An 11,574-nucleotide genomic window follows, 5' to 3' on the forward strand; every position below is an offset into this window, starting at 1 on the left:
CTCCTAGTTGTTCCACGGTGATTGGTTTTAGGATTGTCGGAGTACTTGGTGCAAGTGTTTAGGTGGAAGTGTGTATAGCTACTGTGATTTCCACTGAGCAGATAAACGCTGTCTGCGTACTGGAGTAGCCAGTCAGTTGGTTGCGACAGAGCAGTGTGGAAAGGAATTGATTAGGTTGTCCGTTGGTTCTTCAGCCGTCCCTAGGTCGTGCTGCCACCCGATTATTTAGTGTTACGCTTGGCTGCCTGTCTCACCTAAACTGTGGTTCGAGTTTCCTCCCCAGGCCGACCCTCAGAACACTTCTGAGCACCACTGTTGTGTTGTTTGTGATTGAGATTTTCTTTTGTCGCAAGTACTGTGCCAGGCATCAGCCGTGGATTAATTTTGTCTGTTCTGTGTTCAGTAGGGAAAGCAGAAAGGTGGAAGGAGTATATAGAGGGTCTATACAAGGGCGATGTACTTAAGGACATTATTATGGAAATGGAAGAGGATGTAGATGAAGACGAAATGGGAGATACGATACTGCGTGAAGAGTTTGACAGAGCACTGAAAGACCTGAGTCGAAACAAGGCCCCCGGAGTAGACAATATTCCATTGGAAGTACTGACGACCTTGGGAGAGCAAGTCCTGACAAAACTCTACCATCGGGTGAGCAAGATGTATGACACAGACGAAATACCCTCAGAATTCAAGGAGAATATAATAATTCCAAACCCAAAGAAAGCAGGTCTTGACAGATGTGAAAATTACCGAACAATCAGTTTAATAAGCCACAGCTGCAAGATACTAACACGAATTCTTTACAGACGAATGGAAAAACTTGTAGAAGCCGACCTTGGGGAAGATCAGTTTGGATTCCATAGAAACACTGGAACACGTGAGGCAATACTGACCTTACGACTTATCTTAGAAGAAAGATTAAGGAAAGGCAAACCTACGTTTCTAGCATTTGTAGACTTAGAGAAAGCTTTTGACAATGTTGACTGGAATACTCTCTTTCAAATTCTGAAAGTGGCAGGGGTAAAACACAGGTAGCGAAAGGCTATTTACAATTTGTACAGAAACCAGATGGCAGTTATAAGAGTCGAGAGACATGAAAGGGAAGCAGTGGTTGGGAAGGGAGTAAGACAGGGCTGTAGCCTCTCCCCGATGTTATTCAATCTGTATATTGAGCAAGCAGTGAAGAAAAGAAAAGAAAAATTCGGAGTAGGTATTAAAATCCATGGAGAAGAAATAAAAACTTTGAGGTTCACCGACGACATTGTAATTCTGTCAGAGAGAGCAAAGCACTTGGAAGAGCAGTTGAACGGAATGGACAGTGTCTTGAAAGGAGGATATAAGATGAACATCAACAAAAGCAAAACGAGGACAACTGAATGTAGTCGACTTAAGTCGGGTGCTGCTGAGGGAATTACACTCCTGGAAATGGAAAAAAAACACATTGACACCGATGTGTCAGACCCACCATACTTGCTCCGGACACTGCGACAGGGCTGTACAACCAATGATCACACGCACGGCACAGCGGACACACCAGGAACCGCGGTGTTGGCCGTCAAATGGCGCTAGCTGCGCAGCATTTGTGCACCGCCGCCGTCAGTGTCAGCCAGTTTGCTGTGGCATACGGAGCTCCATCGCAGTCTTTAACACTAGTAGCATGCCGCGACAGCATGACCGTGAACCGTATGTGCAGTTGACGGACTTTGAGCGAGGGCGTATAGTGGGCATGCGGGAGGCCGGGTGGACGTACCGCCGAATTGCTCAACACGTGGGGCGTGAGGTCTCCACAGTACATCGATGTTGTCGCCAGTGGTCGGCGGAAGGTGCACGTGCCCGTCGGCCTGGGACCGGACCGCAGCGACGCACGGATGCACGCCAAGACCGTAGGATCCTACGCAGTGCCGTAGGGGACCGCACCGCCGCTTCCCAGCACATTAGGGACGCTGTTGCTCCTGGGGTATCGGCGAGGACCATTCGCAACCGTCTGCATGAAGCTGGGCTACGGTCCCGCACACCGTTAGGCCGTCTTCCGCTCACGCCCCAACATCGTGCAGCCCGCCTCCAGTGGTGTCGCGACAGGCGTGAATTGAGGGACGAATGGAGACGTGTCCTCTTCAGCGATGAGAGTCGCTTCTGCCTTGGTGCCAATGATGGTCGTATGTGTGTTTGGCGCCGTGCAGGTGAGCGCCACAATCAGGACTGCATACGACCGAGGCACACAGGGCCAACACCCGGCATCATGGTGTGGGGAGCGATCTCCTACACTGGCCGTACACCTCTGGTGATCGTCGAGGGGACACTGAATAGTGCACGGTACATCCAAACCGTCATCGAACCCATCGTTCTACCATTCCTAGACCGTCAAGGGAACTTGCTGTTCCAACAGGACCATGCACATCCGCATGTATCCCGTGCCACCCAACGTGCTCTAGAAGGTGTAAGCCAACTACCCTGGCCAGCAAGATCTCCGGATCTGTCGCCCATTGAGCATGTTTGGAACTGGATGAAGCGTCGTCTCACGCGGTCTGCACGTCCAGCACGAACGCTGGTCCAACTGAGGCGCCAGGTGGAAATGGCATGGCAAGCCGTTCCACAGGACTACATCCAGCTTCTCTACGATCGTCTCCAAGGGAGAATAGCAGCCTGCATTGCTGCGAAAGGTGGATATACACTGTACTAGTGCCGACAGTGTGCATGCTCTGTTGCCTGTGTCTATGTGCCTGTGGTTCTGTCAGTGTGATCAAGTGATGTATCTGACCCCAGGAATGTGTCAATAAAGTTTCTCCTTCCTGGGACAATGAATTCACGGTGTTCTTATTTCAATTTCCAGGAGTGTAGATTAGGAAATGAGACACTTAAAGTTGTAAATGAGTTTTGCTATTTGGGGAACAATATAACTGATGGTGGTCGAAGTAGAGAGGATATAAAATGTAGACTGGTAATGGGAAGGAAAGCATTTCTGAAGAAGAGAAATTTTTTAACATCGAGTATAGATTTAAGTGTTAGGAAGTCTTTTCTGAAAGTATTTGTATGGAATGGAGCCATGTATGGCAGTGAAACATGGACGATAACTAGTTTGGACAAGAAGAGAATAGAAGCTTTCGAAATTTGGTGCTGCAGAAGAACGCTGAAGCTTAGATGGGTAGATTACATAACTAATGAGGAGGTATTGAATTGGGTTGGGGAGAAGAGAAGTTTGTGGCACAACTTGACCAGAAGAAGGGATCGATTGGTAGGACATGTTCTGAGGCATCTAGGGATCACCAATTTAGTATTGGAGGGCAGCATGGAGGGTAAAAATCGTAGAGGGAGACCAAGAGATGAATACACTAACCAGATTCAGAAGGATGTATGTTGCAGTAGGTACTGGGAGATGAAGAAGCTTGCACAGGATAGAGTAGCATGGAGAGCTGCATCAAACCAGTCTGAGAACTGAAGACCACAACAACAACAACAACAACAACATGTTCAGTATACGGCCTTCAGCTGAACCTTATGTGAAGTATTTTAAGATTAGGCATTCAACCGAGTTTTATTTAAAATTCTTGTTTGATCTGTATCTAGGCCTTCAGCCGTATTTGTTTTAAGTTCGTGGCTCTCAGCCGTAATGTGTAAATTCCTGTCTGTAAGATTTCTCTTTAATTATCTTGAATTCTTAAAATGGGCTTCAGCTGTACTGTGGAAATGCTTATGTTAAGGTTTGTCTTTAATTATTTTGAATGATTGTTTGGGCTTTCAGTCGTCAATATATTTCAAGTTTTCTTAAGATGTTGTTCTGTCACACTGTGTAACTGCTTGTCTTTAAATGTTCCCTTTCATCATGTTGAAATATTATTGGGCTTTCAGCCGAGGAATTAATTTATATTTTCCTTAATATGGCTCTTAGCCAAGATTTGTAGATGCTGGCCTTTAAAAGAATTTCCTTTGCTGATCTGAAATATTATTTGGACCTTTAGCCGAGAAGATATTTTAATTATACTTAAGAAAGTCGTTTCTCTAAATCCTTGTGTTTCAAACTAATTATTTAAATTTTATTATTGAGAAGTTACTTGGGCACTCAGCCATTAATTGTTCCTTGCTGTTTTAAAGAGAAAATTGTGCACTAATTTTCTAGGAATAAAGTTGTATGTTCTTGTGTAACTAACAGTAACTGATCTTCACCCCTTTCCACAACCTGATCCGCTCAGTCCTGCGAAACCAGATTCCAAATAGAACAATACAACAATGATCTCCGCTTAACTGCACAATTCAATTGCAACTCAGGCGTGGTAGGTTACCAAGAGGATTTTACCGCTGTATCATCGACAACATTGATGTATATCCACTTGTATACTTGATGCTGTTTCTATGATGCAGGTGGTAAAGGAAATATCCAAATCTTTGTAATGACATACAAGTTACCACCAAGATATTTTGTTCACTCAGACATAACGGTTATAGGTATCAGTACTCACAAGTCCTATGCTTATCAACCCACGTTCGTCAAACTTGTATCAGTTCGATACATCCTGAGATATTCCCCGTTTTGAGGATTTACGAATGTTATAGAATTGGGCTGCTTTTATCAGCTTGGTAAAGAGCTGCATTACATGTATAATGCCATGCCTCTTCATGTACATGACAGAAGAGAGAAGTTGGAATTCAGTGCCTCCATATCGTCTACTTCTTTCATAAAGCACGAAGATTTTCACATATGAGATAAATGGATTACCAGTAAGAATGTCAGTTGCCTGGATGCTGTGAAACGTTAGAGAGAAGTCTGCGTTTTAATAGAGGATATTCTCACGTGTATCCCACCAGCTCTATGCCCTTGGTAACTAAATGCTGGTGGCGAAAGTCTCTACCAGTCTGAGGTTTAGACAGGGCCTCCTCTGGAACAACATTTACTTCTCGAGCGCTGGAGAGATCAGCTGCTTGCACGACGCCTGTTGTGTGGTACTGTATCTATGTACATAAACGTTGAAATGATCCAGAGTATGACAGATACCCTGAAGAAATGGCTATGTATCCTAAAATAATTTATTGCTTGTACAGCTACTGACAGTAAAGAACTAAGAACATTTCGCAAATGGAAGAGGCAAAGCAGTGACTACCTGAGTCCATCAGCAGAGCATTCGTGATTTCTTCAGGTAGATCCCATTTTTCATGTCCCTTCCAAATTTTAGCTGCCCAAGGTTAAAAGAGAAAAGGATCTCTTAGAAGTATGTCATAATGTACCACACAGTTTCCCCGGATTTTCAGGTGTTTCTTTTTATAATTGGAAATAAACGAAAGCTACTTTTTCTCAAGTAATTGAAAATGTATTTATAACTTATGATTTACATATGTACAGAAACATGATGGCGCAAGCGTGAGATGATTGTTCCAGGGTCATTATCTAAGGAGAACGTTCGTGTAGTCAGACAGTTCAGCCCAGCAGGTCACCGTTGCGGACCTTGGCTTCTATGTGAGCGACGGCGTTGGCCACCTTGCCGGCAGCCACTTCAGGGGTGTCCAGGGGCACGCCATTGGGTCCGATGACGATGTTGGCCGGGCCATAGGCGGCGTAACCGGGATGGACGGCGGAATAAGCGACAGCTGCAGGTGCAGCGGCAATGGCGGGGGCAGCGTAGGTCCTAGCAGCGATCACGGCGGGAGCGGCTGCGATGGCGGGAGCGGCGTAGGTCCTAGCAGCGATCACGGCAGGGGCGGCGGCGATGGCGGGGGCGGCGGCGACCACAGGGGCGGCAGCAACCACAGCGGCGCTGTTGACGATAGCGTCGCGAGCCCTGGTCTCGGCGACGGCGTTCAGGTGGGCGGCCTTGGAGGCAGCGACCTCAGGGGTGTCGAGAGGAGTGCCGTCAGGGCCGATGACGATGTTGGCGGGGCCGTAGGCAGCGTAGCCGGCGTAGTTGGGGCCTGCAGCCACGACCGCGGGGGCGGCGGAGTAGGCCACTGCAGGGGCGGCGATGGCGGGGGCGGCGGCAGCGATGGCGGGGGCGGCGGCGTAGGTGCGGGCCGCGGCAGTGATGGCGGGGGCGGCGGCATAGCTGTGGGCGGCGCCCAGTCCCAGGTATCCGGGCTTCGCCACCGCCGCGGCCACCACGGCGCAGAGTACGACCTGGAATTGACAGTTGTCGTGTCATCGTTCGTCATCCTGATATGGCTTTAAAGTGTATCCAGTGGCTATGTGGTTCGATTACAGATGTTTCCAAGGACTGTACTGTGATAGGAAGACAATGTACGTGGATAGTATACAATACATGCAGGAACCAAGATGGAACGATAAGAATGGAGGTCAGATTATAAACACTGTACGACAGGGATGCTTCGTTTCTCCTACACGATTAAACCTGTGCATCAAAGAAACCATGACAGAAATAAAAGTATGAGGACTAAGATTAAAATTCAAGATGAAAGAATATGAATGAGTAGATTCGCTGATGATATTGTTATCCTCAGTAGAAGCAGGGAAGAGTTACAGAACGTACTGAATATTGTAGAATGAACAGTCTACTGAGTATAGTGAATGGATAGAGAGGAAACAAAAAACGATAAAAGTCATGAGGTGCAGCAGAAATTGATTCAATGATACACTTAACATTAGAATTGAGAACTATCAAGTTGACGAGGTTTGGGAGTTGGAGGCCAGGAAATAGGCGAAGAGAATGAATTCGGTTGCCTTGAAAGCAAAATAATATCTGACAGACGATGCAAGGAGGAAAAAAAACAGAGTAACGTAGGCTTAGAGGGCACTCATGACCAAAATAAAACTGCTAGTACCAGACAGTGACCATAACTGAGGAATGATTGAGATAGCTACTCAAAAGAAAAGCGGCAGATCGGTTTTGGAAATGCCTGCATCTACAATGTCCTAAGCTGAGGCTGTTCTGTACTCGCATCCCGTTTTATCACTATCTAAACGCACTAAAAGCTCCTACATATCCATTACACAGCCTACATGAAATGATTTATTTGTGTGCATCTAGAAAATGGGCAAAAATGTTACAAATGTTGTTTGTGTCAGAGATGTAAGTGACGTATGTAATGTAATGCATAAGGCAAAACAAGAAACTTAGTAGTATTTCATAGTATTACATCTGCGTAGATTCAAATTAATGGAAGAATTTTAAATGCAATGTTGCTGAAGTATGTTAGTACCTAAGATAAAGTACAAAATATAGTGGTACTATTTGAACGAAGGAGACGTTCATACAAATCTCGACAGAAAATAGAGTACAGATATATGATAATAAGAACATGAAGACTTGCTAGGTAAGACGCAAAAGAAATGAAACAAAGATTCCAACAGGAAAATGATTATTCCTGCAGGTGGGGTGCATTATAGGAACCTCTGATAAGGCTTTAAGAAGTAGATTTTTTTGGTCGTGAGTCTTCTGACTGTTATGATGCGACCATCATGACTTCTTCTTGCGTGTCAGTATCCCTTTCAGATTACGACCTCTGTCCATTTTCTAGTACCATGCAAGTTATTCCCTTATGTTTTCTATTTGATCGTTTCCTCCCTGATTCTGCTGCGAACTTCTTCATTCCTTATCTCATCTACACAGGTACTTTTCAGGATTCTTTTGTAATACTACGTCTCAAACTCTTCGATTAATTTTATCCCAGCTTTCTCATCGTCCGTAATTCACTTCTCCATAACTCTATACTCCACATGTACATTGCAGACAAACTGTAGAGGTAGACAAAGATTACGATAAGTGAAATAGATTACTTCGTTTTCTTCAGAATTGCTCACCGTTCCGCTGTTGCTTTATTTCATATGTTTTGCATCACATCAGAACTCTTTCACTTAAAGACGGTGTTGGTTGCCAGGCATAGCATGGTCAGCTGCAGGTGCTGCAGCGGCGGATGAAAGCTTCAAGTGAGAACGAACGTTGTATGCGACACGTTTTAGGCGTGATCACGCGGCCGTCGTAAGCGCTAAACTATTTTTTTACAATTTGTTTGGAGAAAATGATGACTATCTTAGTGAGAAATCTCTTTGTTGATTATTATTAGCATTTATACTGGCAACGTATCACTTACGAATGTATACGGCTATGTGCGAACACGACTCTAAAGTCGCAAATATTTTTCGAGTTTCGCAGACGAACGAAGATTCGTTACTTACATACTGTCTCCTGCACACCTTCGCATCAGCCGAACATAATGGAACGAACAACAACGATTTATTAGGCCGACAGCGTAGTCAGAGTCAGCATCGTGTAATAGGATGATACCTTATTTTACCTGATTTCGAAAACAGTAAACCCAGTTATTTTGGATGTTAGACGGATTGCGCACAGGATCCTTTGAAAACAAATGCAGTGTCTTAAAGACAATATACGACCTTTGTATGGTAGTGTACTTTCTTTCCAATCAAAGCCGTGTATTCTTGTAGTTGCTCATACAGTCAGGTTACGGAGCAACGTAGAAGTATGAGAGAAAACCGACAGATTGTTCTTATCACTTAGTGACTACTGCAATGTTAGGTTGCAAGAAGAGTGATGTGGGGATGTGTTTCTTGGATGTAGAGATGAAAAGAATAACATTATTAAGTAACAGATGTCAAAATAAAAACTCTTATTAAACTAATGACATTAAAACAGAGAAAGATAAATACTTGAACGAATTTAGAGTAGCGCTGCTAGGATAATATTTCGGTATGGTCTATGCGAATGCATAAAAAATGGAGGACGGGTAGTTTAAATGGGACGGACTACGTCATTTTCCCAAATTTCTGGTGGATAAATTTAGAGAACTTCTGCTCTAAGAACACTGTACAGTCATTATGATACCGTCATCGTATATCTTGCGTAGAGACCATGAGAACAAGATACGAGAGATTTGGGTGCGTACAGTGCCATGTCGTTTTTGATTCTGCGGTGTTAAATCGGAAGAGTGGTTCGATTGGTCCCCCACGCAACTTTATCTTGTGCAAGTCTCTTCATCTCTGTATAGCTATTGAGCCTACATCCACTTGATCTACTTACTGTAGTAAAGTCTAGAACTCTGCCTACAGTTATTACCTCCTCCACCCTTACCTCCACTACCAGTTTAACTATTCATCAGTATGTCTTTTCAACAGATCCTTTCCCTTACTCAGATTGTGCCACAAATTTCATATACTCCCAATTTAATTGAGTGCTTCCTAATTTATTTCCTCATTCACCCCACTAATTTTGTACATTCTTCTGTCTTCTGCGGCAGCACTTTTTCAAAGCTTTTATTCTTGTGCCAACTGTTTCTCGTCCATGTTTCAATTCGGTACAAGATCTTATTCGAAATACCATCAGGAAAGGCTCCTTAAATCTTAAATTACTGTTTGACATTAACCAATACCTCATCTGAAATATATTACTCTCGGTGGTGGAAACCTGAGTGTTACGTCCTCTCTCCTTCGGCCATCGCCAGTTATTCTGTCGTCCAAGTAGCAAAACTCATCAACAAGATTTAGTGTATCATTTTCTAATCTAATTCCCTCAGCATGGCCCGACTACTTCGATAATATTTCGTTACCCTTGTTTCATTTTTGTTGAAATTCATGTTATAGCCTCTTTATAAGCCAATATTTATTCCATTCAAATGGTCTAACCTGTTCAACTGATCTTGCAAGTTCTTTGCAGTCTCTAGACAGGCTTTTCCACTCTCTTACTATACGACTGTACCACGACAGAAAATCTCTAGTGCCGCGTGGGATTAGCCGAGCGGTCTTAGGCGCTGCAGTCATGCACTGTGCGGCTGGTCCCGGCGGAGGTTCGAGTCCTCCCTCGGGCATGGGTGGGTGTGTTTGTCCTTAAGACAATTTAGGTTAAGTAGTGTGTAAGCTTAGGGACTGATGACCTTAGCAGTTAAGTTCCATAAGATTTCATAAACATTTGAGCATTTTTGAAAATCTCTAGTAGTGATTAGGTGTACCATTTGTCAGGCACTGTTCAGTGTCTTGCGGGATGATTAACTTACCCCTACCGATGGGTTTTATTCAACCTGTAACACCTTGAAATAGCATGTGCATATTATATATTGTCTCACTCAATACGTGCAAACTGCTATTCTTACAGAAAAATTAACAGAATAGGAAGTTTAATGTAGTTAGATTTTATACTGCCATAAATTTTCGCTAGAGGCTGTACCTTTAGAATTACTGAAGGAAACCGTACGAAAGTGACTTTCAAACATGGTTTTTCTTGAATAACTTGGAACTGCGGACCCAAGGCAAAACGTACCACACTACAGAATTCAGCTACATTTCCTACAGAGAGATCCTGTTCATTTTTTTCTGTAGGACTGATAGTCTGCACTTAGCGGGATAACAATATCGAAATCTTCCAAGGGGTTTTTGAAGGCGTTGCGGGTTGCAGAAAACTGACTGGTAGGGTCAGGTGGATAACGCTGTGTGTGTACACGCAGATGCAGAAGACATTGTTGGACAGTGTGAGGCGCCACTTACCAGGACCTTCATGCTGAGGAGAGCGTGTGGCGTCTGCAGCTGCTGAACTGTGGCTTCTTCAGCGCGCGTCACGTTTATATAGCGCGCGCGTCCGGCGTGAAGGGGCCGCGTCCTTCTGCCACACCGGCCTGTTGGGCGGCCCCGGGTCTCGCAAAAACGACGACGAGTGCCTCTAGCGGCGTGGTGCCCACTTAATTATTTATTCCCGTAATTCCGGTGACGCCGACATGAGGGTTACGGTGCAAAGCTCGCGGCCGGCCGGCGTAAATTGGACCCCGGTCTGGCTGGAGTCGTGCTCGCCCAAGTACCGCCCTGGCTCAAGGCCGGAATGCTACTTGCGGAGTGATTTCCATGGCGGCTGCACTTCGTCACGGCACCCAGTCCACTTGTTGCCAGCGCTGTCTCATTAACCTGATAGTTCAGACGCGGCACTGGTATTCCAGTTCGTTACTGGGTCGCACTTGGTCGTGTTTGGAATAGTTTACCACTTGAATGTATTACTAGACCTCTCTATAAATTCATTTGTGTTGATCGTAATGTAAGGAACCAGTTCGATCACAGGTCTCAGTTTTAGAACGACCATCTTCAGTTCTCCAAGAAGCAAAGGGAAACGATTATCAGCGCGGAAAATCACACTGTTGAAAGCTCGGGGTACAACAAAATATTTTTTTTTTTTTTTTTTTTTTTTTTTGTAATCTTGCAACATTAAGACAGAATAACGTATCCAACTTCACTGGTACAGTTTATCACATTGTGGACCGTAAACAATAAGGCTGCACTGCGTACAGAAAACTGTGCAGTCATTCAGAACGTGTTTACCAGAATATTTGCTCTTGTGCGCCGCTGTGCACTACCAGAGAACCGTTTCCAAATTCAACAATTAAGTGGGGCGCAAAGTAACCCTATTACAATATAAGAACAATAAGAGCAAGCACGGTCAGAATTCCAGTTAAAGAACATATGAGGAATCATATAACTTGTCAGATCTTAGGAAAAATAAGCAACTCGAATGTTCCACGACAAGTTAATCTTATCAAAATGTACATTCCATAATAAATTTATTAAGACATATGAGAGAAAAAAAAAGAGATACAAAACGTGGAAGTATAGATGCTCCTTAGGTGAAGGAATTAAAACAT

The 11,574-nt window shown here is 44.3% G+C and overlaps 1 protein-coding gene across 1 annotated transcript; it reads right to left on the minus strand.

Moving 5' to 3' along the window:
- Positions 1–5,278: 5,278 nt before the first annotated feature.
- Positions 5,279–10,579, minus strand: LOC126355555 (cuticle protein 16.5-like). Its single transcript, XM_050005912.1, has 2 exons — positions 10,436–10,579; positions 5,279–6,100 (listed from the first exon to the last, which is right to left on the minus strand). The coding sequence occupies exons 1-2, from the start codon at positions 10,445–10,447 to the stop codon at positions 5,408–5,410; spliced, it is 705 nt and encodes a 234-aa protein (XP_049861869.1). The 5' UTR covers positions 10,448–10,579; the 3' UTR covers positions 5,279–5,407.
- Positions 10,580–11,574: the final 995 nt, after the last annotated feature.

This window comes from Schistocerca gregaria, chromosome 3 (genome assembly GCF_023897955.1).
Source record: "Schistocerca gregaria isolate iqSchGreg1 chromosome 3, iqSchGreg1.2, whole genome shotgun sequence".
In the NCBI taxonomy this organism is placed as follows: Eukaryota; Metazoa; Arthropoda; class Insecta; order Orthoptera; family Acrididae; genus Schistocerca; species Schistocerca gregaria.